Source organism: Calypte anna, chromosome 3 (assembly GCF_003957555.1).
Source record: "Calypte anna isolate BGI_N300 chromosome 3, bCalAnn1_v1.p, whole genome shotgun sequence".
Lineage (NCBI taxonomy): Eukaryota > Metazoa > Chordata > Aves > Apodiformes > Trochilidae > Calypte > Calypte anna.
The window spans coordinates 86,255,011-86,281,275 of record NC_044246.1 but is presented as its reverse complement, the minus strand read 5'-3'; the positions used below and the strand labels follow the sequence as shown (position 1 = coordinate 86,281,275).

The 26,265-nt window shown below is 39.7% G+C and overlaps 1 protein-coding gene across 2 annotated transcripts; it reads right to left on the bottom strand.

The window, feature by feature from the left end:
• Positions 1-1,685: 1,685 nt before the first annotated feature.
• Positions 1,686-23,815, bottom strand: ASRGL1 (asparaginase and isoaspartyl peptidase 1). 2 transcript variants are annotated; one of them, XM_030448652.1, is made up of 7 exons: positions 23,721-23,815; positions 22,292-22,534; positions 18,246-18,388; positions 13,046-13,197; positions 7,626-7,744; positions 5,552-5,662; positions 1,686-2,932 (listed from the first exon to the last, which is right to left on the bottom strand). In XM_030448652.1, the coding sequence occupies exons 2-7, from the start codon at positions 22,476-22,478 to the stop codon at positions 2,697-2,699; spliced, it is 948 nt and encodes a 315-aa protein (XP_030304512.1). In that variant the 5' UTR covers positions 22,479-22,534; positions 23,721-23,815; the 3' UTR covers positions 1,686-2,696. The 2 variants fall into 2 exon arrangements, with proteins under 2 accessions (XP_030304512.1, XP_030304513.1); XM_030448653.1 differs by lacking the exon at positions 23,721-23,815 and adding an exon at positions 22,635-23,624.
• Positions 23,816-26,265: the final 2,450 nt, after the last annotated feature.

The following is a 26,265-nucleotide window of genomic DNA, read 5'->3' as shown; positions in this document are numbered from 1 at the left end:
CTGGGGATTATCAAATCATCAATCCAAGTCTTGTCAATCCGTATGCAAGGCACAGACCCTCATTCCCAGCCCTGCATCAACTGAGAAGCCATAACAACTTACTTTTTCCCAGGACAGGAATATAGGGCATGCTACTAAGGAGCGGGTGAGACACAGCAAACCATCCAGACCAGATGGCAGTCACACTGCTTAATGCACTGTTGGAAGGTGCCCAGTTAGTCTGCAATAGAAGAATGTATATAGGATAATGCTCTTTGTTAAGTGCCAGCAATTTATTACATTATATTCCTGAGAACAGCTGAGGTGAATTAACCACAATGACCGCTTACTACTGAGATGGTATCTGTATTGTTGCCATGGTTGATGGGACCTTCTGGGCAGATGTCAACATGCTCAAAGTTGACCAAAAGTCAGCCGTCCAGGTCAGCATAGTGCCAATCCCCAGCCAATGAATCACCCAGTGGGCATATCAGCTCATGCTTGCTGCTACACTAACCATCTCTTGGGTTTTGGTCAACTAGGAGCTTGACTAGAACAGGCTTGCATCCACTTACAAAACATAAAAGCAGAGCCTGACAAAGATGATAGACCAGGTGTTGTGGCAATACTGGGTTAAGAGCTCCTCTCTCCAGCTACGTCAAGCAAAAGGAATGGTTTCTTGGTCTGTGCCCTTTATGGAGTCTTTAATCTGGTAATGCCGGTGTATGACAAGGTATCTGTATTCTCTTGTGTATAGCCTACATCCATGCCTACGTATCACCACTTAGCTCTAAAAAGGACTCTACAGTTTTGATTATTTTTCATTAAAAAATCATTGAGCAATTTCATCAAAGCAAAGTGAGGTTTGGCAGAATTTGTGGAAATCATAGTTTCTGCTGCCTGCCCTGAATCTGACCTTGCACTAGGGACAGGTGAACAAAGAACCACAAAAATCTGAATTGCCTTTATATTCTGGCAATGAACCTAAGACAATACTGTTTTGGAGGGTTTTTTTGTTTTTGTTTTTGTTTTCAGAGAACAGTCCAGCCCTGTAAGGTTAGTATCTCGTGCACATAAGAAAAATACTTTTACTCAGAAGACTACTCTCTTTACAGATGAGCACATCTTAGATACTGTTAAGTGTTTCATAAACTGCCAGTGATGAGATAGCCATCTTCTACATTATCTCTAGTGGAATAAAGTACCCAAGTACTTCATGGTTATGTTTTGCATGCATCTACTCTTAAACCATCACTGTCTATATCCAGTCATCTGCAACATCTAATAAACCATGGATCAAAGCAGAGAGATGGTTAGACAGCCTTGGTAACCTCACCATTCCCTATGAGCCAGATCAGTAACATGGCTTATTGTGGTTGGGAAACAGGTAGGAGTGGTTTCAAACTATGATTTAAGATGTTTGCTATGGTTATTTGGGTTATCTTGAAAAGGGAACATTCCACTGTAGGATGGCATGCAATTGTAACATACCAATCTGTCTGCAGAGGAATCCTAATTCCTAGCTAGAATCCATAAAATTATTACACAGTCTTAACACAAAAAGCCCTCAAGTAGATATGTTAGACAAGAGGGAAAAGAAACCCTGTTCTTTCTTTTTTAAAATACAAAATCTTAATGAAGAAATTGTATTAGCAGTATGCAGATCATAAATTCTTTTTTAAAAAGAAAAACTCAATGCAAGAAGCTAATTAAAAGGTAGTTTTATTTGGTTTAGTACAGCTTGCTTTTATCACTTGATTTTAGATAATTATTTTTCCAGTTAGTCATCACCTCTCCACCTCATGTGTAGACTTAAAAGGTGCCTGTCACCTTTGTATTTGAGTGGTAAAGACTGCTGTTCAATTTATGTTTACTGAAACAGTGACCTGTTTTATTACTACCACAGATATTAAGTCAATAATATCCTTTCACAGAATGGTCTGGATTGGAAGGGACATAAAAGATCATCTACTTTCATCACCTCTGCATGGGCAAGGACACCTCCTACTAGACCAGGCTTCTCCAAGTCCCATCCAACCTGGCCTTGGACACTTGCAGCATCCTTCCTGTTATCTATCCAAATATACTTTGAAATACTGGTTTTTAATTGTAGGTTTGGTGCCAATTAATTAAATAAAACAGAACTCCTTAGAAAGCATCACACTTCCCAGCTCTGAAGAAGAATTATTTTCTTTACTTCATTATGACTTCCCCCAACAGCTACCTGAAGCCTGTGACAGTGACCTAGTATGAACCCTTCACTGCTGTTTGGTAGTATTTGACTGACAGTTAGCACTCTGTTACCATGAGATGACTGCTCAAAAGATTCTGGAGAGCAATGCAATTTTCCAGATTCAGTTTTTAATTAATAAACATTCATCTCTAAAATCATCCTGGCAGCAGTCTCCGAGAAAGTGCATGGAAAGCAGTTCCCCTAATACTGAAACTCAGGGTCCCTTTAATGTAGGGCTAACACATGGTAACCAAGAAACCTGCCAACCATTCTCTTTCTTATCTAGACAAAGAGGATCTTCTGGCTTCCCAAAGGGTATTATTAAACACTATATATATCCATGACTGCTGGAGAACTATGTCCAGATTTCATTTTGACTGTAAATGTGGTGATGCCTGTGCACCAATCAAAAGAGTAGAGTTCTTTCAGTCCTACAGCAAAAAATTGAGACCTTCACTCTTCCCCAGTCAATGCTTCTTCATTCTCAAAATCCCTCACTTTCAGATCTAAGAGCTTCCTCAACAGATTTTGTGTGTCTTTCCCCAGCATAAATCCCATAATGTAGCTGGTCATCTTTTACTGTAGCCCAGGCCATCTGCTTGGTGGAGAACCTTGCTGCCCACTCTCCTGAATTGCTCACAACAATGACACCACCCAAGCCCCCAACTCGTGTCTTCATGTAGTCCAGTGCAGTGTCAGCAGCCATCTCTGGTGACATTCCTGAAAAGAAGAACAAAGTCTTTGTAGTAACTGTCTTGAAACAGGTTTTAAAATTCTCTTGAAGTTTCAGCTCTCCCCATGGAGCCAGCCAAATCTAATTCCTCCTTCAACTAAATGGGTAGGAAATTGCCAGTGTAGCAAAGGAACTGTTTATAGCAAGGCTATAGACAGTTGCTATAATAGCTGCTATGGTATGGTGCTGCTACAAAGACAGGGTTTAAATAGTTTCACATTATCAAAAAGTTTCAGTGTTTGATGTAGACTAACTCATGGACTCAGTGGTCAAGACACAGCATTTCTTCATTTGAAGGGAAAAATGCCAGTGTGCAAGCTTTCTATCAAAGGTTTGTCACAAGCTATGTCTAAAGCATTTAGAATTTGAAAAAAATTCAGTCATCATCTATGTTCACAAATGCACTGGCTACAATGGAGCTCAAAGCATGTACTTCACATTGTCATAATTTATCAAAAGCCAATCTCATCACTACTCTTCCTGAAACTTCTAGGAGTATCAGACAAGATGAGGACTTATGTACTAGACATCAGAGAAACAGCTAGCAAAGCAACTTTATCTTTTCATCCCACCTACTTCATATTAACAGGAATTTTTTTAAATACATCCAAGTTAGTGTCTACATCATACACATAGGCCTGAAATAGCTGCAGAATATTTGTTCACTGTAACTTTGAATATATATTCAGGAATGCAGTCAGCTCAACCTAACTGTTCTAAGACATATACCACTTGGTAATGTTATGCAGCTTAAGTTGCAGAGCAAAACCTGACCTTCATGCCTTCCCTGCAAATTTTGAGTTAAAACCAAACAAAATGCGCAGTCAGAATTATTCACAGCACTCGTGACTGACAGGATAAAGCTCCTTTCTCTGACATTATGGGTGACATTGTGACTATTCAAGTCAGTGGCACTGGCTTCCAAGGGTCAGTATTTCATTGATTTTTCATCAAGACAACAGCTGCCACCATAAGGCAGAGATTCCAGCAGCTGTTAAGACTGGCAAGCCAATTCACTCCTGAAATATGAAAGTAAATTTTGCAGCACTGGTCCGAAAGAAGATACTTACTCTGTGAATTACTTCAATAGCTGAACAGAATTATGAAAGAGCTTAGTAGTTAATCTTAAATATGCAACTTCAGTTGACCTTTCAGGGACTCAAAATGTTACAGTAAGCTGAGGGTTTGTTTTCACTGCCTCCATGGAAATGTGGGGGAGGGGGCTGGGGTGGAAGACAGGCAGGGGAGGAAATCTATTGCTGATGTATTTTCCTGGCAGCTGAGTTGTACTTCTGGGCAGGATGAATGAAGGTAGAGCAAGCACGGGCAGGGTGAACAAGTGCAAACCAATTAAACATGCACACATGTGCAGTCATTTTCTTTTTCTCTTTTCAAAAAATTTATTTTATATTTTTGAGCCTCTTTTGCCTTTCATACTGATTTATCACAAGTAAAGTAACTGATGTCAATGCATAGGTTTTGCAGTGCAGTTACCTTCACGCCGAAGAATACATGGGTTTACAGAGTTTAGAAGAGATGTTTAGAAACCCATTCACAAATTGAATGGCCAGGGACATAAAAGAGAGCGTAAGGGGAGATCATAACATGTCAGAGCTTTGGGAAATAAACTGTAGGTTGTATTTTATGCTTGAACTATCGTATCAGACAAGAGATTTAGAGAGAAAGCCCCACATTATATGTGAACAGCTTTATAAAGCATAACAAAAATATTCTCAGCTGTTACTTGTCCCTCTACTTACTGCTTCTCCAATGAAAATGTAAATTGAAAGTTTTCCAACTATTTCCAGTTCAGTTGCTCTCAAAGCAAGTTACACTGTACTGCCCAAAAGCTATGGCCTTCTAAAAATAATGGTGATATCTCTATTAATGGTTCTTCAACTGCATGCAATACCAGTACGTTGTCTGGCTATGTTTACAGGCTGTAATATAATCAAGGGTTTAGATGACAGACCAACTCATGAAGGTAAAGCTCCAAAGGGTCATCCCACAGTCAGATTATATTACAGTCACATAAGACATCCTGTGTCAGCTGTTTATCACATACCCACCCAGTCAGTTCAGTACATTTTCCAAAACAAAATGAAAATTTAAATCATAGTTAAAACATCTTAAAAGCATTTCTGTTGCTATAATCAGAGTTCTTAAAAAAAAGCATGTTAGTTTATTGGAAAGGTGATATTCTATGCTTTCAGCTCTGATTATCTATGTCTAGCATTCCCCTACTGCTTCCTTAAAAAGATCTTGCTTTTACTCATTCAGTGTTTCTTTGTTAATAAAATTTCAGTTTAAAATTAGAAGAAATTCTTAAATACAACTTCAGTTAAACAAAGCGGCCAGTAATATCTTTTGATATACATTCATATAAAGCATGATAAAACATCAAGGAGCATAGATATGCATGTCCACTTGAAACTATTTTAGCTTTATTAATACTTTAGTACTTTGTTTTGTTTTTAAAGAGAGGTAACCCATCCACACACCCCTGGGAGCAACTCTTCTGATAACTGTCCTAGGATGATAAAAACTGTCATCAGGCACCATTTCCTACTCTCATTATTTCAGCTTACAGGAAGTTTGGAATATACCTTGCTCCATGTGATAGAGGATCAGTCGGGCTAAGACCACTTTCATAATGCTCTCCCCATGTCCCGTGGTTGAAGTAGCACCAGAATGGTTATCAGCATAACCTCCACTTCCTTTGCAGAGGAAACAGAAACAAAACAAACAAATAAAAAACAACCAACCAACCAAAATGAAGGCAATATTCTGTAATACAATTTATAAGCTCTGTATTGTTTAAAATAGGTGCCAAAGATTTCTTCCTAAAGGTCTCAGTGCACTTCTGTGCACTTTTGGAAGTAAAGTGTCAGTAACTAAAGTAACTAACTCCTTTCTTATTTCTGGCTCAGTTTGAAAAGTAAAATATATTAAAGAGTTGAAGAACAGCCAGATGAGGTTAGCTGCCAACTTCTAAGCTAGAAGACCAGTGATCTGCTTGTGGTAGAAGAAGCAGAAGCAGGCCAACAACTCACACAGACAGGCAAAAATATTTTCCAGAACAGCAAGGAACAGTATATTGAGGATCAGCAGGAGAGTGGTGGGATGCAATGAGGTGAGGACCTTGTGAGGACAATGGTGAATTGATCAAAGTTGGAGGGGAACTTATCTGCAAGAGCAAAAGCAGATAAGAGACTTGAAGAGCCTGAGCTCTAGTGAAAAATCACAAAGCACCCCTGAAGAATTTTCCAAGTCCTTACCACAAACTGAGTGTTTCTTCTGTTGAACTCCTACACTTCCACCCCTTTCTTTCTCCCCCCCATCCTTGTTTTGCTGGCATATTCCACATCCTGCTCTCCACCAAGCTTCCGCTTGCTCAACACCCATGTTTCTAGCACATCTCCTAAGAAAAATACTTCTCAGGAGTTGGGGAGGAGCACACCACACACTTATCAACAAGGTACTGGGGGAAGAGAAAGAGGCACAGAAGACCAATGGAAATTTCTTCCTTTCTGTACTTGATCAGATAAGACCCATTCAATGCACCCCGATTTACATGTGGAAAATTACTACCATAATCAGTCTGTCAACACGCTTTCAAAAGGGTCTAAATATTAAAAGGACAGCTATCATTTTTTTGTATCCAATCCTGCAGATGTCTAGTGAAAGCAAAAGTTGTAAGCCATATGCTCAAAATTTCCCAATTTCACTTGTCCTTCACAGACCTATGTCCCACACTGTAAGTGCCCTGATCATGATCTACATATGAGAAACATATTTTGCAGTCAGAAGGTTGCAGTCAGAAGTGAAGCTGAAAATCACAGTCAAAATGCAGAAAGTACCATAATACTGTCAATTTAGGGTGTGAAACGAAGTTAGTAAGTTAATGTTATTCTTATAATAATTATATACTGACAACATCAGAGTTTGCAACATGTTTTACTAAAAATTGTTATTGTCCAAAGCCCAACTGCATGGTAGAACCCTGAAGCAATCACTCTGTAAGTCTGTCCTGTGAGAGGAACAAGTCTGGGAAAAGGACTTCAAGTGTCTCTTCATACTTGGATAAGAGACCTCTTGAAATATTTCCTTTATTCCACACTGCATCTGTTAGGCTCCAAGACAGACTTGTAAGGGCTCTCTAAGAACAGGAATTTACTCAAAGTTCTGCTTCACTGATGTAATGAACAGTCATTACAATTACACCTGCATTCTTAAGCATCAGTAAAACTGCATCTTAGTATGAACTGGCCACATTTTTGGACTTAGCTGTAAGCATGCATGTACAAAAAGAGAACTTTATCAGAATTAACAGAAAGGAAATAGAGAAAAAGGAAAGTTAGCATGCAGGAAAGGACAGAAAAAAGAAATTCCCATCCCTGTTTTCCAAACAGTTTCCAAACTGTTTTCTACAGTGCTGGTAGGTAATCACAATGATAGCACTACATCTCAACTCCCAATCCTGACTTGAAGTCTCCATGTTGCTTTAAGAAGCTTTGGCTTTAAGACATTGAATGTTAGACTTCCATTTCAGATGTAATAGTATTTATGTTTAACTTCATTAATGAGAAGAAAAATGTGTAATACTCTTTTTTTTCTTTTTTTCCTTTTTTTAAATGATGTACCTATGAAAAATGGGAGGCAAAACCCCATGCCCCATACCTATGCATGCTGTGTCACCAACACGGCCAATCAGTTTATTAGAGAGTCCTCCAGTGGATGTTGCACAAGCCACATTTCCTTCACTGTCTATAGCAACAGCACCAACTGTTCCAAGGTCTCTGCCAAGAAAAACAGTTCATAAAATTAGACAGAATTAAAGCATACCTGCTAAATCATGTTGCACTTATTTTCCAGGTAGCTTTAGAAAAAATTACTGCTCAAAATAAAGCTTTTTTTAAACCATGCTTCTCATTAAAAATATCAAGAAATACACAATTCTCATAGTTCTGTATTTAATAAAAGCAGAAAACTCTCAAAAATTTTTATCTCCCCCCCGACCTGTTTACCTTCCTAGCATGGAAACTTCAGCTTGGGGAGGAAAACACCCACAAAACGTAAGCACACATGTCAGAATTATTTCTAGCCATCATACTACTGGAGTAGATTTTTGGCTGTGATATACCTGACACGTAACTTTCCCCTAAACCGCAACTCAAAGTTGTGAGAATTGTCTCTACTGTTTCAATGACAGTTTACAGATCACAGAATTATCAGTTGGAAGGGACCTCTAGAAATCACCTAGTCCAACTCTGCCCCTAAAGCAGGATCACCTGGAGCACATTACACAGGACTGCATCCAGGTGGGTTTTGAGTATCTCCAGAGAAGGGCACTTCACAGCCTCCCTGGGCAGCCTGTTCCAGCGCCTGGTCACCCTCATGATAAAGAAGTTTTTTCTTGTGTTTAAATGGAAACTCCTGTTTTCCAGCTTATTCCTGTTGCCTCTCATCCTGTCACTGGGAACTCATGAGAAAAGTCCAGCTCCATCTTCCTTGCACCCACCCTTTAGATACTTGTGGAAATTAACAAGATATCCCCTCAGCCTTCTTCAGGCTAAAGACTCCCATCTCTCTCAGCCTTTCATCATTAAGTGATGCTGCCAATCCCCAGCCATCTTGGTTGCCCTCTGCTGAACTCTCTCCAGCAGTCCCCTGTCTCTCTTGAACTTGAGAGCCCAGAACTGGATGCAGGATTCCAGCTATGGCCTCACTAGGGCAGAGCAGAGGTCAAAAATGACCTCTCTCGACCGACTGTCCACACTCTTCCTTATGCAACCCATGATCCTTTTGGCCTTCCTGGCAGCAAGGGCACACTGCTGGCTGATGGATAATTTGCTATCAGGACTCCCAGATTCTTTTCCTCTGAGCTGCTTTCCAGTAGGCCCACCCCTAACCTATACTGGCACTTGGGGTTCTTCCTTCCCAGATGCAGGGCCCTACACTTGCTCTTGTTAAACCTCATTAGGTTCTTCTCTGCTCAGCTCTAAAGCCTGTCCAGGTCAAATGGAATTATTAATGACAATGCACATAAACAAGTGAATACAGAAAAGGAGAGTTATGTTATGAATGCACTGCATCACTTCCTTCCTGTTCCTCCTCTTTCCTCTTCCTTATTCTCCTAACTGTTTGAATGTCAAAAAAAAAAAAACAACAACAAAAAAAAGAGGATTATTTATGTGCCTTTTGACTGGTATTGTTCACAATGCACCATTAATACATATTTTTGTCTTTGTCCCTAAGCAATCTTGAGGTTTAAACAACTTGGCCAGTAGAATCTGTTCAAATCACATGCCAGCTTAAGAAGTTTCATGCACTGAAGAAAACAGAAGTCTGAACAACTGCTTTATTTCTCCAGCACAAAAAGAAATTACATATAATAGGTTGCTTAAAATATACATATGTAGTCATACTCTGAAAAAAAAGGCTAATGCAATTTACTGTTGCTGCATTGAAAAGCAAGACAGTTGAGTGTCCACATATTCCAATCTTGGCAATTCATGTAGGAACACAGTGTCTGGCTAGGGGAGGTACCCCAAAAAAACCCTAAATCCCTCCACACCAGAAAACAATCCGTGCAATCCTTCAGTGAACTGCCCAACAGGTGACTGGTACAGGAATGACTCTGGAAGTTGCGTGGGCACTGGTTAAGGGTCTTGCTATAACCCCCCCCCCCCCCCCCAAAAAAAAAAAAAAATCTAAGCTAATAAGTCAAAGTCTGCATGTTCCACAGCCAGTTTTTCAGAGAACCAACTTCCCGTTCCCTCATGCTTATGTGGAACATCACACTGTCAGTCCCTACACCTCATTCACAGCAATTCAAAGTTGACTGATGAATCACAGGCCTTCCAAACTGCTGTGACATTTATGTGGAGACAGACCTGATCTCAAACTGGTATCATGGTGCAGATGGGCTTCCCACCCACCCATCTGTTACAAAAGATTAGCTGAAAAGTGTATTTGTAAATTCAGTACTTCCTTGCACACTCACATGGCAACCTTCAACCACCTGAAGTTACGTTCTCCTGAGAAATTAAGAAAGGTGCATACAGATGTACATTTTCTTAGGTTTGCCTTAAGCAACTGTGAGAATAATGAAAGTACACAGATCATGTATGCAGCAGCTATCTGCCCACTTAGGTACAAGAGCTAAGTGAGTATGTCCAACATACCTTATCTGCAAAAAGATAACAACACTGTATTTCTTGCTGTCCCTTTAAACATTCTCATTGCTTCAGTGTCACATATTTTCTTTGTTCCTCTTCAGAACGAAGGCAAAAAAAGATATAAACAATCTGTTCCATAGCTAGTTGTCTCAAAAAACATTACCATGGCAGGCAAAACTGTCTAAGTAAAGATATAGTGTTATGCCAGTTAGAGGCAGTATTAAAAACATCAGTAAGTACATTTAGTGTACCAGGACATGCTATTAGTAGTAATGGTTTTGTTCAATCAAGAATTATTTTTACATATTGTGCACAACTCATGGCCAGGTTAAGCACCCTTTCTGTGGGGTTCTCAAGCAATCTCCAGCAATTCTTGACTAGCATTTATGGTCAGAATCTTTGGAGTGAGGGACTGAAAACCCATCAAACAATACCTTATTCTCAGTAAAATATGTACAAGATGCCATATTGTACATGCAATGGATTTTAACATAAATGAATGCAAACTTCTAAACAGCAGAAGAGAAAGGTCTCTTTTCTGGAGACAACAAACTGCTTGGAAAATAGTGAAGATCCAAGGTTTGCAACACTGTTAGGATCAGCAGACTGTAAGTCACCTACACTCCAACTTCTGAATTCCCAGCATGATCTGGTATTATGCTGCCTCTGACTAGTACTATTTCAATTCCTGCCTGTTCACCTCAGGAAAGTTTCTGCATAATCACTGTAGACATAAAAATGAAAAAGAACATTTCATATGTAATACAGGAACAAATGGGCTCGAGTAAAAAAAAAATTCCTGTTTTCAACTTTGTGAATCTGTGCTGGTGTTTTGGGTGTCAGAAAAAAGACAGCATGGCTAGAACAAGTCTCAGAAATATACAAGTCTTCTATTATATCAGGCATTCCAGAACAAAACAGTTCTGAAATTGAAGATGCCTAACACTGTCATAAGAAAAAACAACACAAAACCCTCACCATTTATAAAAAATGAATGGAGACTCAGATGTCATACCCTTCCAAGTTCCATGTTCAGGACACCAAATGGTGGGTAGGGGCTATGCCATCCTGAAAACTTTTCATACTGAATTACACTACCACATAGTCCTTGGACAGACCATGGATGAAAAGAAAACTTGTTGGATCCAAGATGAACTAAGATTGATACCTTCCAGTCAAGGAAAAACTTCACTTTGTTTACAAGGCCATATTTACACTTGCCTCATGAATTTATGGTTCCTTCTAGCAATTTATTGAAAGAAACAGAGCCTGTACTTTATAGCCTCATTTCATGGACTTTAATTAATGTGCCCACAGAAGAAATTTCCTCCTTTTGATCTGCAAATTTTTCAGCTCTGCTTCTCTCATTATTACTATTTCATGGAATGGATTAACAACATGTGATACAGTTCCTATGTAATATAATACATGTTTTCTTTATGCTACAATCATTGAGGTACAAGCAGAAGCTCAGAATTATTCAGTATTTATGCCTACCTTGCGTGCATAAAAAGATATAAAAGATTTAAAATAAAATAAAATTAGATTTATGATAAAGTAAAATGTTTTGCTTCTTTCCTATCCACCTCAACCTTTCTCTCTATTTTATGTAAGACTCACCTATTTTTCAAGTGACTTGCATTTTGCTGTTACGCAAAACCATCCAGCAGCATCTCCTTTCACATTCACCTATCACTAGACTGAACTTTTTTCAATCAATTTTTTCATTCCTATCTACAATAACCAGAAGCTGTTAATCAGCACTCAGGAGTTTACTGGTTGTAGTGAAATGGGGCAACCAGGTGCCACTAATTACCAGGTAGTGGGCATGAGCTTGTGTCAAGCCCCCCTGTGCCTGATTAGGTGGGGCCCCCACTGTGCATGAGCAGCATCAGGGGGCCAATAAAAGGTGAGGTTCAAACTCAGAAGCTCAGCTCCCTTCCTTGAGCAAGCTAGCAGAGAGATTGGCCACTTTTGGAGCAATAGCAGTGATCCAGGCTGGTCAACCTGAGGGCAATAGACTCAGAGCACTATTCGCGAGTTTCTGCTGGTTGGACCTTGGAGCGCGGTGCCCTAAGAGAGGTTCGTCTTGCAACAAACTGGTCAAAATCTGGTGTTGTCAACTACCTAATTCCAGTTTAAAGACAAATCTGATCAACCTATTGAACCAAAATTCAGCTTTATTATTTTTCATGGACCTATTTTAATATGTAATATTTTTTTACATTACAGTGTCTCTGGAAGAAAAACTGATGCACACCGTTTTTTAAAAGCTGCTCTATGTACTCCTAGAACTGGGTAATTTTCAGAGCATATTAAGTTCTAACTTTGTCCTCCATTAATGCTACAAAACCTATGTATACCAAAGTGACCAACAATCTTTTTAAAGAATCAATAAGTTTGCTCTAGTCACTTACACATGAGAAAATTAATTGAAAGCTTGATTATTTAATAATGATAGGATTGCAGGAAATTGCCTGAAGTTGTACCAGGGGAGGTTTAGCCAGATAGTAGGAATATTAATTTCTTTGCTGAGAGAGTAGTCAGGCATTGGAACTGCCCAGGAAGGTGGTAGAATTACCATCCCTGGAAGTATTTAAAAAACATGTAGATGAGGCCCTTCAGGACATGTTTAGTGGGCATGGTGATACAGATATTGATAAATATATTTATTGAGGGGATGTTGATGTTTGGACATGGTGATCTTGGAGGTGTTTTCCAACAGTGACAATTCTGTGATTCTGTGATTTCTTGCACTGAGGATATCCTGTAAAGACTGTATTCAAACCACATAACACTCAGAACTGAAGTACTCTCAAGTCTGAATACAGGCCTTCAGGCTTTGTTTTGATTTAAAACTGACAGCACAAACTAAACTACCTGAATTCGAAGAGAAAAAATATTTTATAAAACCCCTACTTCTGAAACTCCTCAGGGTTGGAATCTGGCTCAAGATTCTTCTTCCATCTTTCCCGGGATCTCTGAGTTATGAGTTTCTCCCCTGGAATCTCAGGAATACCCACGGCCTGAGCGAACAGGTGTGCACCATGGTCAGTCAGCATGTGCTTTGTCTGCAGGATATACACAAGAAGTTCATTAACAATTCTTGTTTTGCCTCATACTGAGCTGGTTTTATCACCATTCTATTTTTAGAAGTGTCTACCACAAAAAGAGAACTCCAGATTTGGTTTTATTTTTTAAACTTTTTAGATTTCTATGCCTATATCCTCTTCCACTACCTGAAAAAAAAAGAAATATGGCTCTCCAAATCAGATACAAATTTTCATCACTAGGAAAGAAGAACTGTATTTATTTGCTTATTTGTATGCGATGTATTTGAACTGTTCCCAGACATCAAATAACTAGTTAGCTAATTTTTTCCCCAGTCAGCTAAGAGATCTAGAACAATTTTACTTAGAACTGTAAAAAAAAATCCTGTTGTTTGAATATATCTCATAAGAGTACTGTAATCCCAAAATGTAAATATCATACACTGAAGTGTTTCTTAACATCAGCTGAACCATTTTATTTTAAATGCTTCCTTCAACCAGCTGCTATTCTTACAGACACAGAATTTCAAATTAAGAACAGGATATTCTTCTCTCATGTTGACAAAAAATGTTTGCACCTTCTAACAGTATTTGCAGAGACTTTATTTTAATTTTCTTATTAGCAAAGCACAATAACCTAGTTAATCTAACGCTTCAAATTTTAGAGAAACTTGTTAGATAAATATTTAATTTATCCTTATACTTTAGTAGGAGCTTTAAAATTAGATTTTTTTTTTTAATAGCTTGTGTCCAAAAATAGGCATCAACTTCTTAGAACACACACACAGCAATTGCTAATCAGAACCCTGGAAGGTTCTGGAGCAGCAGTAGTCTCGCTGTACGGAGCATTTCAGAACACAGCAGCTAACTGCAAGCAAGCTTTTAGGCCATGCAGCACCACACCACAAAAGCACCAAAAGGTAGAGGACCAAAAATCAGAACCAGGTGATGCTGCAGGCAACAGGCCTGAGGTGGCATATCCTTTGGTTGAAGTGAAGATGCCAGAAGCTGGGTATTTCCATGTCATTCTGCAGGACATTCACAGCCTTAAAGCTTCAGACTTTAAGATGCTGCAAACCATCATATTTTGTTGATTTCTAAAGCAATGACAAGCAATCCCTACCATGATCAATTGTTTTGAAAGATATGAATGAATTGAAAGATATGAGCTGAACCTCTTCCTAAACCACAGACACTTAGCTCAGCTTCAGCCTGCTATGGCCTCTGCAGGAACCCCTTCAGCAGCTTACACAAGCAGGAAATGTGACTGTACTCCAGAAACATTCCTGAACAGTCATTCACATGTGGTGGCCCAGAAGTAAAATATTTTGAGAATTTAAATGTCCTTTTACAGACAAATTAAGTTCTCAATTCACTGGGTGCTGCTTTACAGAACAAGAGTGGCAAGGAAGAAGTCCTCTCTATATAGGGAAGCGTGGACAATAGGCTTACATCCTAAGTGACCTTACCAGACAATAGAAGACCTTAGTATTTCCACCACAGCTGAAGTGTTCTTCCAACTATAAAGGTAACTTCTTTGTCCAACACTGCCCCCCTCTGCCAGAGCCACCAGAAGCACACAATAGGAATTCAAACTGGGCTTGGCTGGATGGGTTTTTTGTTTATACATTTATACATTGAACTCATGGCTTTATCCCTATCAGAAGGCTGTGTGCATAACTTACTTACTTCAGCAAAAAAAAAAAGTAAAAAAAAGGAATTTATTTCTTAAAACTTTTTCAAAGTGTTCCTTCCCATATGCAGATTCCTCAAACCACATTCCTGAACTGCACAAACAACAGACAGGAATAAGCTTCCATTACAGGTTTGGGGGCTTTTTTACAGTCTCACTGAAAAGAAGGTACCTCAAGGATAATTTGATGTGTTTTTCTCTTCAGGATATTTAGTTGATCAAAAGAGCTGGTAGAACATTGCCAAACAACCCAAAATGCACATTTTTTTGTCTTTCTTCTACAGTTTCATGAATATGTTTGCTAACTTTCTTATGTGCCTCATTTTTCTAGGAGTAATTTATACAGAGTAATTCAAAAGGACACAAAACGTAAAGGGTTTCAGAGATGTCTACCAAGACACAACAAATGTAGGCAAGTTCAGTTAATTTCATATGAAAGGAAGAAAAGAGAATCCCTCAAAGTTTCTGGAGCCTGCCTGAATTCAGACCATCACTGTTAACAATCCTGGCAATGCACAGAGCACAGTAAAAATTTGCACCTTTGCCTTGAGAAGTCTATGGTCTAAAATAAATTCTCCTTAATCTAATATGAAGAGTTGGATGATACAGAAGGGAAAAACATATATATGGTTCATGTATACCAATGAATCACAATGAATCAGCATTCTGATGTTCACAATATGTCCAGCTAATGAAGTGTTGGAGCTGAAAGATTTTACCTGCCCCATTTTAAAAAAGCCATTCCAATGTATCATTCTATTTTTGTTCACTACAAACAGGAATAATTCAATAGGAATTTAACTGTTTTCTCATGGATTTGTGAATGGGTTAACATTCTAAAAGCCTTCCATCCCTAGAGGCTACCATGTAAATAATGAATGGAAATGGACGATAGTGTCCTCCTTTCTTCTAGCTCATTAATTTGGACAATTTGGAGTCCAGTAAGAAATGCAGCAGTACACAGGACAGGGTGGGATATATCTGTGCAAAAAACAATTCAGCAGAGCTACTCTGTCCACCAAGATGGAGCCCATATTGCTCCATAAACAGGAATGGGAAATACTATTACAAAGCAGGTGGGGAGCAGTTTTTTTGGTTGGTTGCTTGCTTGCTTTTGGAAGCTGCCACGTTTCAAAATTCCCTAAGGCAGTGAGGCATTTCACTACCACTGATTAAATATCCTATCAAGCTTTGGACCCCAGGAAAATGAGTCTTATTACTAGGCCAGAGAGTTCAGCATATTTTTAATTATTCACAGTAATGCACAGCAAAATACACTCAGAAAACACATAATACAAAGCAAAAAGTACTGTGAAATAACCTGTGTTGATGTCTTAAAATTCCTACGCAAGACAGACAGAACAACTACAATACCTGGTGGATAAGGAACAGGAATTTATCTCCAAAATATATCAAGAAATTTAGGTCATTTAAATTTGAACTTTGTCATGTAGAAAAGATTTTTTGCATCTGGGCAGAGTAATTTACCACAGAACTTTATGAGTTTAGAGTGATACCATTATTCGTGGTCCTGTACAGCTGCCTTTTATGATTTCCTTTCAGAGTTTGCCTCAGCATTTTTGAAAACCAGAAGCACCACAAAATAAGAAGAAAGACCTTGAAGTAGAGGAGAAAGATAAAGGAGGGATTTTTTTGTTGTTCTGGGGTGTTTTGGGTATGTTTTTGTTTGTTTGTTTTAAATCACTTTGGAAAGTTATGTTCTCAAAACTAACAGGGTAGTTTTGACTTTATTCTTGTTGACTTAGGTGGGATTTTGTCAATAGAGAAAAAAAAAAAGTGATTCTGAATTATGAAACTGAACAGTAGGCATTAAAAGGAGTTATTTACAGAAAAGGAAAAAAAGGAACACCAAATCAGCATTACTCTCAATATTCCAGAAGATATCTCTCCCCCAGTCCTCCACCTACATTCTTACATTCACGACTTTTGAGAAATTCGGTTGTGAAGCTGTCTGCCATCTATGCATTTCTTTTCTCTAAATGAAAGAATAATCCCATGTGAAAGAACAAAAAGCTTATTCATCGTAAGTTTTGATGTTGTTTTTTAGTGGATACACATTTTTAAATTATTTCTATTAAATACTTCAGTGAAAAGCTCTGAATTTAAAAGCAGAGCTATTCTCCAATTAAGAGCAAAACCAATTCCTACATTCTCTGGAAGCTGCTGAGGGCAAATTACATTCCAATCAACTTTTATAGATCACCGAGAAGTTTTGTTTCTTCAAAACTCACTTTGAAAGGTTAAAGAAACACAAAACCTCATTTTTAGTGTTTCTTCAAAAATGAACTCTTTTCAACAGTAGAGCAGCTGCATCAGAAAGATGAAAGATGTAGACATTTTGACCAATGTCCAGTAATGGTAATACAGATGCACATACCACACAAGTGACCAACTCCATCCCAAACTATCTCAGCTGCATCAGAAAGATGAAAGATGTAGACATTTTGACCAATGTCCAGTAATGGTAATACAGATGCACATACCACACAAGTGACCAACTCCATCCCAAACTATCTCAGCTGCATCAGAAAGATGAAAGATGTAGACATTTTGACCAATGTCCAGTAATGGTAATACAGATGCACATACCACACAAGTGACCAACTCCATCCCAAACTATCTCAGCTGCATCATTTCTGAAAAATGAGGTAAGTCTTCTGTGGCAGATATTAGAGGAAGTTCTTAGTGGAATAAGGTGGAACTGATTTTATGTAGAAGGTCAATTAACAATCATTTTGGTGCCCTGATAAGTTTGATTCTCTTAAAAAATCTGTCACTATGACATGGTGCTAATGTTACCCTTGTACTTCTGGAAGGCTATGACTATGCACTAAGACTTATACCACCTGATTAGGTCACAATGAAGAAGGTCACCTAGAAAAACATAAAACTGCATTACATTGCCAAAGATGTTATTGGGTCATTTAATTCAGTTCCATATAATTTCAAAGTCAACAGTACATTATCCAAGTTTAATCTTGAAAGATCAAGCAGAAGACTCAGAGATAGCATAAAAGCTCTTCAAAAAAGAAATGAAAAAGACCCCAGAAATCTTGACCACCAGCTGCAGAGCTACAGAAGACTGGCCTGTATAGGTCAATTTCTCCTTGAGCTTTTAACTGAATGGCAGAACTTATGTTTTCTTAGAATGCTTTTTTTAATAAATACATCTCAAAAACCCTTAAAACACAAGTTCTTCATGGCCATTACCATAGTTTCCAATTACTATCACCCATTTCTCCCTTCTTTCTTGCTTTAAAGAACTACACAGACATCATCCTTGATATATCAATATATCAGAGCAAGTTCCAAGGAGACAAAAACACTTCCTATTCAAGTACATATTCCAGCATACCTTTTCCATGACAAGTCGAGCAAGTTTTATTGGGTTTGCTATACATTTAACAGCAGATACTGCTCCAGAGTCTAATTTTTTTCCATCCATGATAATGGCATCCATTTCTACTTCACCTTTTTCATTTAGAACAGATCCACAGCCTAAAGACCAAAAAAGACACGATAATCAGCAAGGAAGAAAAAAAGAAGAAAGTCATTAAGTGCTAACCATCAGGTGATTCAATTATTAGATCTCATCAAGTAAACTTTCTCTTTCCCAGTTTGTTGCCTCACTTATTGAAAGCATCTCTGTAATACAAACATAACAGCAGAAAACACTGCTGAGTATAGCCACAGAAATCGAATCATTAACTGAAGTCTCACAAGGTACAACATCTACTTTGAAATTGAGTTTTACTTTTATAAGATGAAAAACACACTTCCAGTCCCACCCACAATTACGTACAAGGTATGAAAGTTAAAATGAAACCCACTAATGAACAGAATTCTTTACCTACTGTATCACCCCAAGTGCACATAAAGCTATTTTAAAGGAGGATACAACATAACCCAACAAAATAGTACAGTGCTAAATCCTATTAACAGACTACCATCACATAATATTCCAAGAAACTGCCAAAATTGACAGAGTAGAATATAAGTATCCACTCACTACTGTAAGAACAGCTTGAAATAACAAGTTTTTGATTATCAAATAAAAACATCAGAGGAAGGAACTAAAAAAAAAATCCAGTAATAAAACACTGGGTAGTGATTTTCTTCTGTAATTATCAGTGCTATCACTAACTTAATCAAAAACTAGTGAGATGCAAACAGAGACAATCCAAATAGTTTGTGGGTTTTTTAAATATAGCCAGTAATAACGCATTACAGGGGAATAGTCCATTTTAAGTTGTCAAGTGCACAAGACTTGAAAATAAGGATGAGACTAAAAGTAAAAAGAAGTAAAAAAAAAAAAAAAAAAAGCCAAAACAGAACATGGGAGGCTTACACAATACCTCAGGTAGAAAGACTTGAACATTTCACAGAGCTAAAACAGTGAAGATTTTTTTCTCTGTAGGAACAATTCCCACTTGCCTTAAAGAGCTGTGTAGCCACTCTTTCTCATTCCACTGACCACCATGAAAGTCTGTGCACCATGGCAAGCCTAGATAATAAACTTCAGGTTACCTGAGGTAGGATGAATCCTTCCTTCCATGGTTACAGACTGTCTTTTCACCTGTCTTCCAGTACTATGGGTGGGAAGTCATATACTACATGCCTGACTGATGCCATGGTATCCACTGGCAGCAACACTAAAAACAAAGTCTGGCTCACTTGGATGCAAGGGCAGGGGAAAAAACAGACAGACAGATCTGTTCTCAGCAAAGGCTGACAGGGAAAGAGGGTGCAAGGATCACTATAATGACAGTTCTTGGATCTGGAAGATTGATGCCAAGCTAAATAACACTGCTAGTCAGAGAGATCCCATGAAGAAAACATGACCAAGGACACTTTCTCATTACAAGCAGAACTTAATGGCCTCATGCAGCAGACGACACTAAAATGGTAGTTTTAGATGACAGCATAGGTTTTGAGCCCCTCCACCAAGCCTACATCAAGATTATAGCATCACAGAATTGGAGAATGGTTTGAGTTGGAAGGGAACTTAAGAGATCATCTAGTTCCAACACCCCTGCATGGGACACCTCCCACTAAACCAGCTTGCTCAAAGCCCCATCCAATCTGGCCTTGAACACTTCCAGGAATAAGGCATCCACAGCTTCCCTGGGAAACCTGTTCCAGCATCTCACTACTCACAGTGTCTCACAGTAAAGACTTTCCTCTTAATGTCTAACCTCAATCTCCCCTCTTCCAGTTTAGAACCATTACCTCTTGTCCTAACACTACACACCCTTGTGACACATCCCTCCCCAGCTTTCCTGTAGGCCTCTTCAGGTACTGGAAGGCTGCTCTAAGGTCTCCCTGGATCCTTCCCTTCTCCAGGCTGAACAACCCCAACTCTCTCAACCTGCCTTCATAGGAGAGGTGCTCCAGCCTTCTGATCATCTTCACATCTACACTGCATGTAACCCTATCACTCAAAAAGCGACACAACTTGATCATTATGCCCATTCTTCCCAATCTTTATTGTTGTCTCCCAACAACGTCTGTGTTTTCCTAGAAAATACTAGAGTAAAACCAATTTTTCTTTTTCAAAGATAAATACCACAGGGTGAGTTTTAAACAGCCACTCCAATCAGGGCCCTCTCCACATAGCTTTCAGCTCATTTTCACCAGTTACTGAGAGCAGCTGTATCTAATGAGTGTTAACACAATCAGATATATCTGTGATTACTAGCCCACTTGTCATTAAGATCAGCATAGCCAGGCTTGAAAAGAGGCTTAAGGCTCAAGTTCAGTTAAAACAAACTTTGTTAAAAGTTGCTCATTTATTATACTACAAACAAGGTACAATACCGTCAGAACAAAGTGAAGTAAACACCTCTAAACCAAAAAAAAAAATTCAATGTACATTTAATTAAGGATAAGTGTGATCTTGCACCCTGAAAAAATGTGTCACAAACACTTACTGCACTTTGTAGGATAAGCAAAATGTGAAGTTGGGACTATGTATCAGTCATTGGATACAGTAGAGTCCAAGGTCCTACCCTCAGATGATACCATCATTGTTAGAGAAGCATCCACTGCTCACAAATGGGAGTTCAACAAGAGCACACTATGAAAGAGCATGGCTCAGATAAAGCAGTATTAGTGACAAAATTCCACAGAGAGGTTAAAAAACCTCGTAAGCAAAACACAGAATATTGCTAGTTATTGTGATCCTACCTAAGATTAGGGCCCAAACCCCACAGTTTTGAAGTGGGTTCTTCATGTCAGGCCAAACATTACCAAAGAGATACAAGATTTTTTTCTTGCCATTAAGTACCTTGCATTTTTAAAACAGAAAATCTAAATTCTCTCACCAGAGAGGTATTTTTGAAACACAACCAAAAGCATAAAGGGAGCCAAAAGCCAAATAGATACTGATTTACTGATCTGAGCAAAACAAAGCCATAAAGGCTAGTGACTTATTCAGAGAATAGGTAAAGAAAAATGAAAGTGGAGTGAGAGAATGCCACCCCAGTGTTAATTATATAGTAGTACATGCCACACCTCTACATTGGCTTCATGATTTCAGCTTGAATCTGCTAAAAATCAAGATGTTAAATCCAAGTCAGAAAAAAACACTGTAAGTTTCATATGAAGTAAAAGTTTGCTCCCACTTTTAATTACAAGGTGAGAAGTGACACGAGATCTGCAAACTGTGTGCACATAACGAGTGTTATTGAAAACAGACTGCAGACTGATAGGTCTTTCCACGTTCATTCCTGACATACCTTGGCAGGGTGGAGAAATATTTTCACTGAAATTCATCAAAATAATAAATTTGAGATCATGCAAAGAGAAGTATTTAACTATTGATTTAAACATTAATGAACATTAATCACTTACTGTACAAATTCATGACTCACATACCATTATTGCATTATTTCTGTAATTTATAAAAGCACTAATTGCAAGCATTCTTTAAGAGAAAAACACCTAAAACCCCCAAGAACAGTATTCCTATGGCAACAGTAAAGCTGAAGCATTAAGGCTTAAATGTTGCTGCAAGCTATAGTGAAGTGCCTTAAACAGAAGTGTTAACTGAGTGTATCTTTCATGAAGGAGTACATGTCTTAAAACTGAATACACAGTGCAGTAATGGGTAAAGATTTACAGAAAATATGGCAGCACAGGAATGAAATGGAAGCTATAAAACACTGAAAAATTGAAAAAATAGTAACTCATCTGCCTAAATGTACTCACAAGAAACTATCATATATATACTACCTTCTTTTATTGTACAGATAAATAGTGTATCATTAAACTATTTTGTGACACCACCATTTGCTCCGCTGCAATGTGTAGAATTCAAAGAAAACGCAAGCCAGCATTTTCAGAAGTTAAACTCTTGAAATACATTACGATTTTAAACCCACTTATTTCTTGAAAAATTACCTGCATTAAAATGAGGATCATCTTCCATTGATCGTACTGCTTCCTCAACTGCATCTAAAGCACTACCTCCCTGTTTGAGGATACCATAACCTTGCAGAGCAGCTCTGACAACACCAGCACGACTTCCCTCTTCCCGTTCTTTAAAGATCCGGCCAGCTCCACCATGCACCACAATGACAGGCTTCATTCTGACAAACTCTTCCTGAGGCTTTCAGCTGTGCATACAGGTTACTTGTAATGAGCCTGTTTTGGAAAGAACAGTCTTTAGCATGTGCTCCCCCTCCAAACTGAGAGAGCTTGCGGTTAGTTAGCAGATTCAGTCAGTTTGACTGCAACTATTTACCTTTCTTTCAGGAGGCTGAGTTCGGGTACTGATGGGAAAGAGCTCCCAATTCAAGCCTGAACTGGAGATGATCGAGGCTTCTTGCAATCCTGAGGTCGGCCCTGCTTTGAGCAGGGGACTGTGCCAGGTAGCCTCTGAACGCCCCTTCCAGCACGAGTTTCTCTACAACCTTATAACTTAGCATGAACCTTTTGTGTAAAAAGTACAAGCTGCACAGAAGCAAGAATTTCAGTAACCCTTGATCCCGCTCTTCGCCTTAGCCGGGTAGCTCTGTTGCTCAAGCACAAAACCAGAGACAAAGAGAAGCAGCTCACTTGGCCCGGGGTTAACAGCTTAACCAGCTCTGCTGCCTGGATTTCAGACCTTTGACCTCATGCAGAACTGTATTACTTGAGGCGCGAAAACAAGGTATTCACCCCTGGCATCAAGAGTTTGCTGATGCTGCTCACAGCCTCCTCTGAGCAGATCGGAGACTGGTGCTGCTGCTGCCCATCTCTGGCGATGGCGATTGCGGTGTTGCTTCCCGAAAAAGCCAGAGAAGCAGCCTCATCTTTCACAGGAAGCTAGAAATCCTCAGAGCAGAAACCCTCCTCCGAAAAAAGTTTTTCAGAGGCAGCTGTTTACGGAGCAACGAAATCCAACAGCCCTTCCCTCACCCTGCACACAACCCCCCCAAGGCAGAGCCTCCCTGCACCACCGACAGCCCCGTCCCTGCCTCTCCCGCCCCCTCAGGAGCAGCACTTGCTCTCAGGGCCGCTCGCCAGGATGGCAGCGGCAAAGTCCCAGATGGCGACCCCGGCCCATGCAGCTTGCGCGTTACTGCCTAAAGTGGGGCAGGAAAGCCTTGATTTTCACCAAGGATTCCGTAAGCGATTTTTACTTCAGTCTACGCACTCCTCCCGCGGGGCCCAGGGTAGGAGGAACTGGCAGGGGCTCTCCCCAGCCGCGGATTAAGCCTTGCCGGGCACCGCGGCAGCGTCTCAGCTCGGGCGGGCCCTGTCGGCGCCCGCCCCCGTGTCCTGTCCTGCCTGCCCGCCCTCCTGCCTGGCCGCTCCCGGACCCCCCGCCCTCGCAGTCGGAGCCCACCTGCAGCGCGGCGTCCTAACAGCAAACCGCGGCGGCCAGAGGCGGCGCCAGCCCGGCGGCTGCCCGGACGCACTCAGCAGCGGGTGCCGGCGCGGGGCGGGTGCCGCCGGCCCAGCCGCAGGAGACACGCACGGCAGAGGCGGGCGAGCGAGCAGCGCTTTTTCCCGACCCGGTGGCGCCGCTGCCGGCAGCTGCCCTCAGCGGACATAGTAACCCCCCCCAGCACCACCCCGCGCTGAGGGATGCCCGCAGTTAAGATGGCGGCCGCTTGACGAGTGTGTTCATCTCGCCCGGGGCGGGCGTGAGCGGCCCGGCGCTGGGCGGTATGGCCGGGGGCCGCCGCCGCAACGCGGCCTCCTCGGGGTCTATTAGGCCGCAGCCAGGCAGGGAGCGAGTTCTTCGGTGCTTCCCTTCTCTTTTGGGCAAGAAGGGTTTTTTATTCCCGTTTCCAGGCCTAAGGCTCTAGGGTGTAAGTTGAAGGGGCTGTGGGGGACATCGCGAGTCTCTGGCAGCCGTCAGGGTGGCCCAGGGCAGGTGAGGATAAGCTCAGTGTGACCATGCTGGTCCCAGATAGATGGCAGAGGCAAGAAATAAACTACTTGTGTCTTTTTTTTCAGTATTTTTTAAACAGCTGCTGGTAGAACAACCAGTTGTTTGCTCGAGAAAAAAACTAAAAAAAGTTTTTATTGAAAAGTAAAAAACAAATTGTAACATAGAGTTCTTAAAAAAACCAGTATGATTCCACATCTCAAGGTTAAAAAAAAAAAAAAAAAAAAAAAATCTCAAAATTTATAGAAACTCCACCCAGCAAGCTGCCAGCCTTCTTCCTTGATCACTCCTGGTTTGCTCACCGCCCCTTTGCTTTTTTCTCCATTTTGTTGCTCTAGGACAGGCTGCCCGCAGAGCAGTGGGCGCAGCCTGCGGTGGCCTCGCACAGAGACCAAGTGACACAAGTGCCCAGAGTAAGAAGGATTTATGACAATGTGCAGCCACTCAGTTTAAGATCTGTTTTGATTCTGAAGGTCGGTTTAAAATTAATCAGTGTGGTTTAATTAAATGGAACCACTCTGGGAGTTTTTTCACTGACATTGGTAGAATTAACATAGAGGACTTTAAGTTTTGTATGTGAATTATTTGAGGGCACGGCTTTTTTTTTATAGACTATTCATCTGGCTTTCGGAGGTAGTGTCAAAACAGGAGGCTGATACTAGATTAAATAGTTGAGAAGAAATACTTAAATTGTTTGCATGGGTAGCTGAACACTAAAAGTATATAGTTATTTTAAAATTTTGTATTGGTCTGGCATTGTTACAGTTCAACAACACAAGCATATTGCTTGGTAGAATTGAAATAACCTGTTTCCACATCAGTTTTCTACCTTAAGCCCTCTTTGGCCACAGCCTTTGCCATTGTGGTCAAATAATTTTTATTTTATTTTAGAAATGTTATAAAATCTCTCAGAGGTTACTGAAAAGTATTTTAATTATGTAAGTGTTATGTAGGGTTGTTTTTTTTAAAATCAACATATTGAATTGCCTATCTGGAATCTGTCCTAAAGCTAAGGTTTGAGACCTGTTGACTTAATTCTTGATAGTTTTCTTAAGAGAGCTTTGTATATTGGAATTGCCAGAGAAACAGCTTTAAAATTTACAGAATAAATTAATTCTTTCCCATGTGCAGCCTTAAGATCAGTTTTCCTGCTGGTAAGCTGAATGTACAAAACTTGAAAGAGGTGGGAATGTGTTACCAAGGGTGAGTAAGGGCTGGAGAGCCAAAGCGGGCAAGTAAGCAATCTCGACACATATAGGTAGGGAACATGTGTGTTGTACTAAGTAATTTTTTTAAAATAAATGTTGATGTAGCAACTTGTCTCAAGAAACTATTTGGAAATCTTCAAAACATGTTGTAGAATAGAAGCAGCGTTCTTTGTTTTATTACTTTTTTGTAGGAGCATACAGTGTTGATCAGTGCCGACGATGCTTGAGCAAGTGTCATAAGCATGCAGAAACACAGTAAGATATTAAAAATCAACAAATCTTATGTTGGCATAACTGTCATAATGAGATGACTGCAAAGTTAGGATGCACAGGTTATGCTCTGCAAAAACTTAGTCATGTTGAGTAACTTCATTGATGTGCACAATTCAATTAAGTCTGTAGAGCACTAACCAAAATCTTAGTACAAATAGTAAGCTACTATTCAGAGAAGATGGAAAATCCATTTCTAATAATCAATTAATTTTTTTAACATCAATTGCAATATTTCTTAAACTTGATTTCGGGTGAGGTCAGCAGTAAAATGCACAGGAGTAAGAAAATGGTAGGTGTGGTATTTACTAAAATACAAATATGATCATCACAGATTTATTAATGACTTGTGTATTGAATAGTGTAGCTGCATACATTTTCTTGTTTGGAGGGACTAGAATCACCAATGGCAATGTTTTTTTTTTCCTTTTATCCAGAAGTGAGGTTTAACTGAAAGTGGTTTCATTTTCGTACTTCAAGAGGATTTTAACCCTAGAATTTGGATATCCTTCATGTAG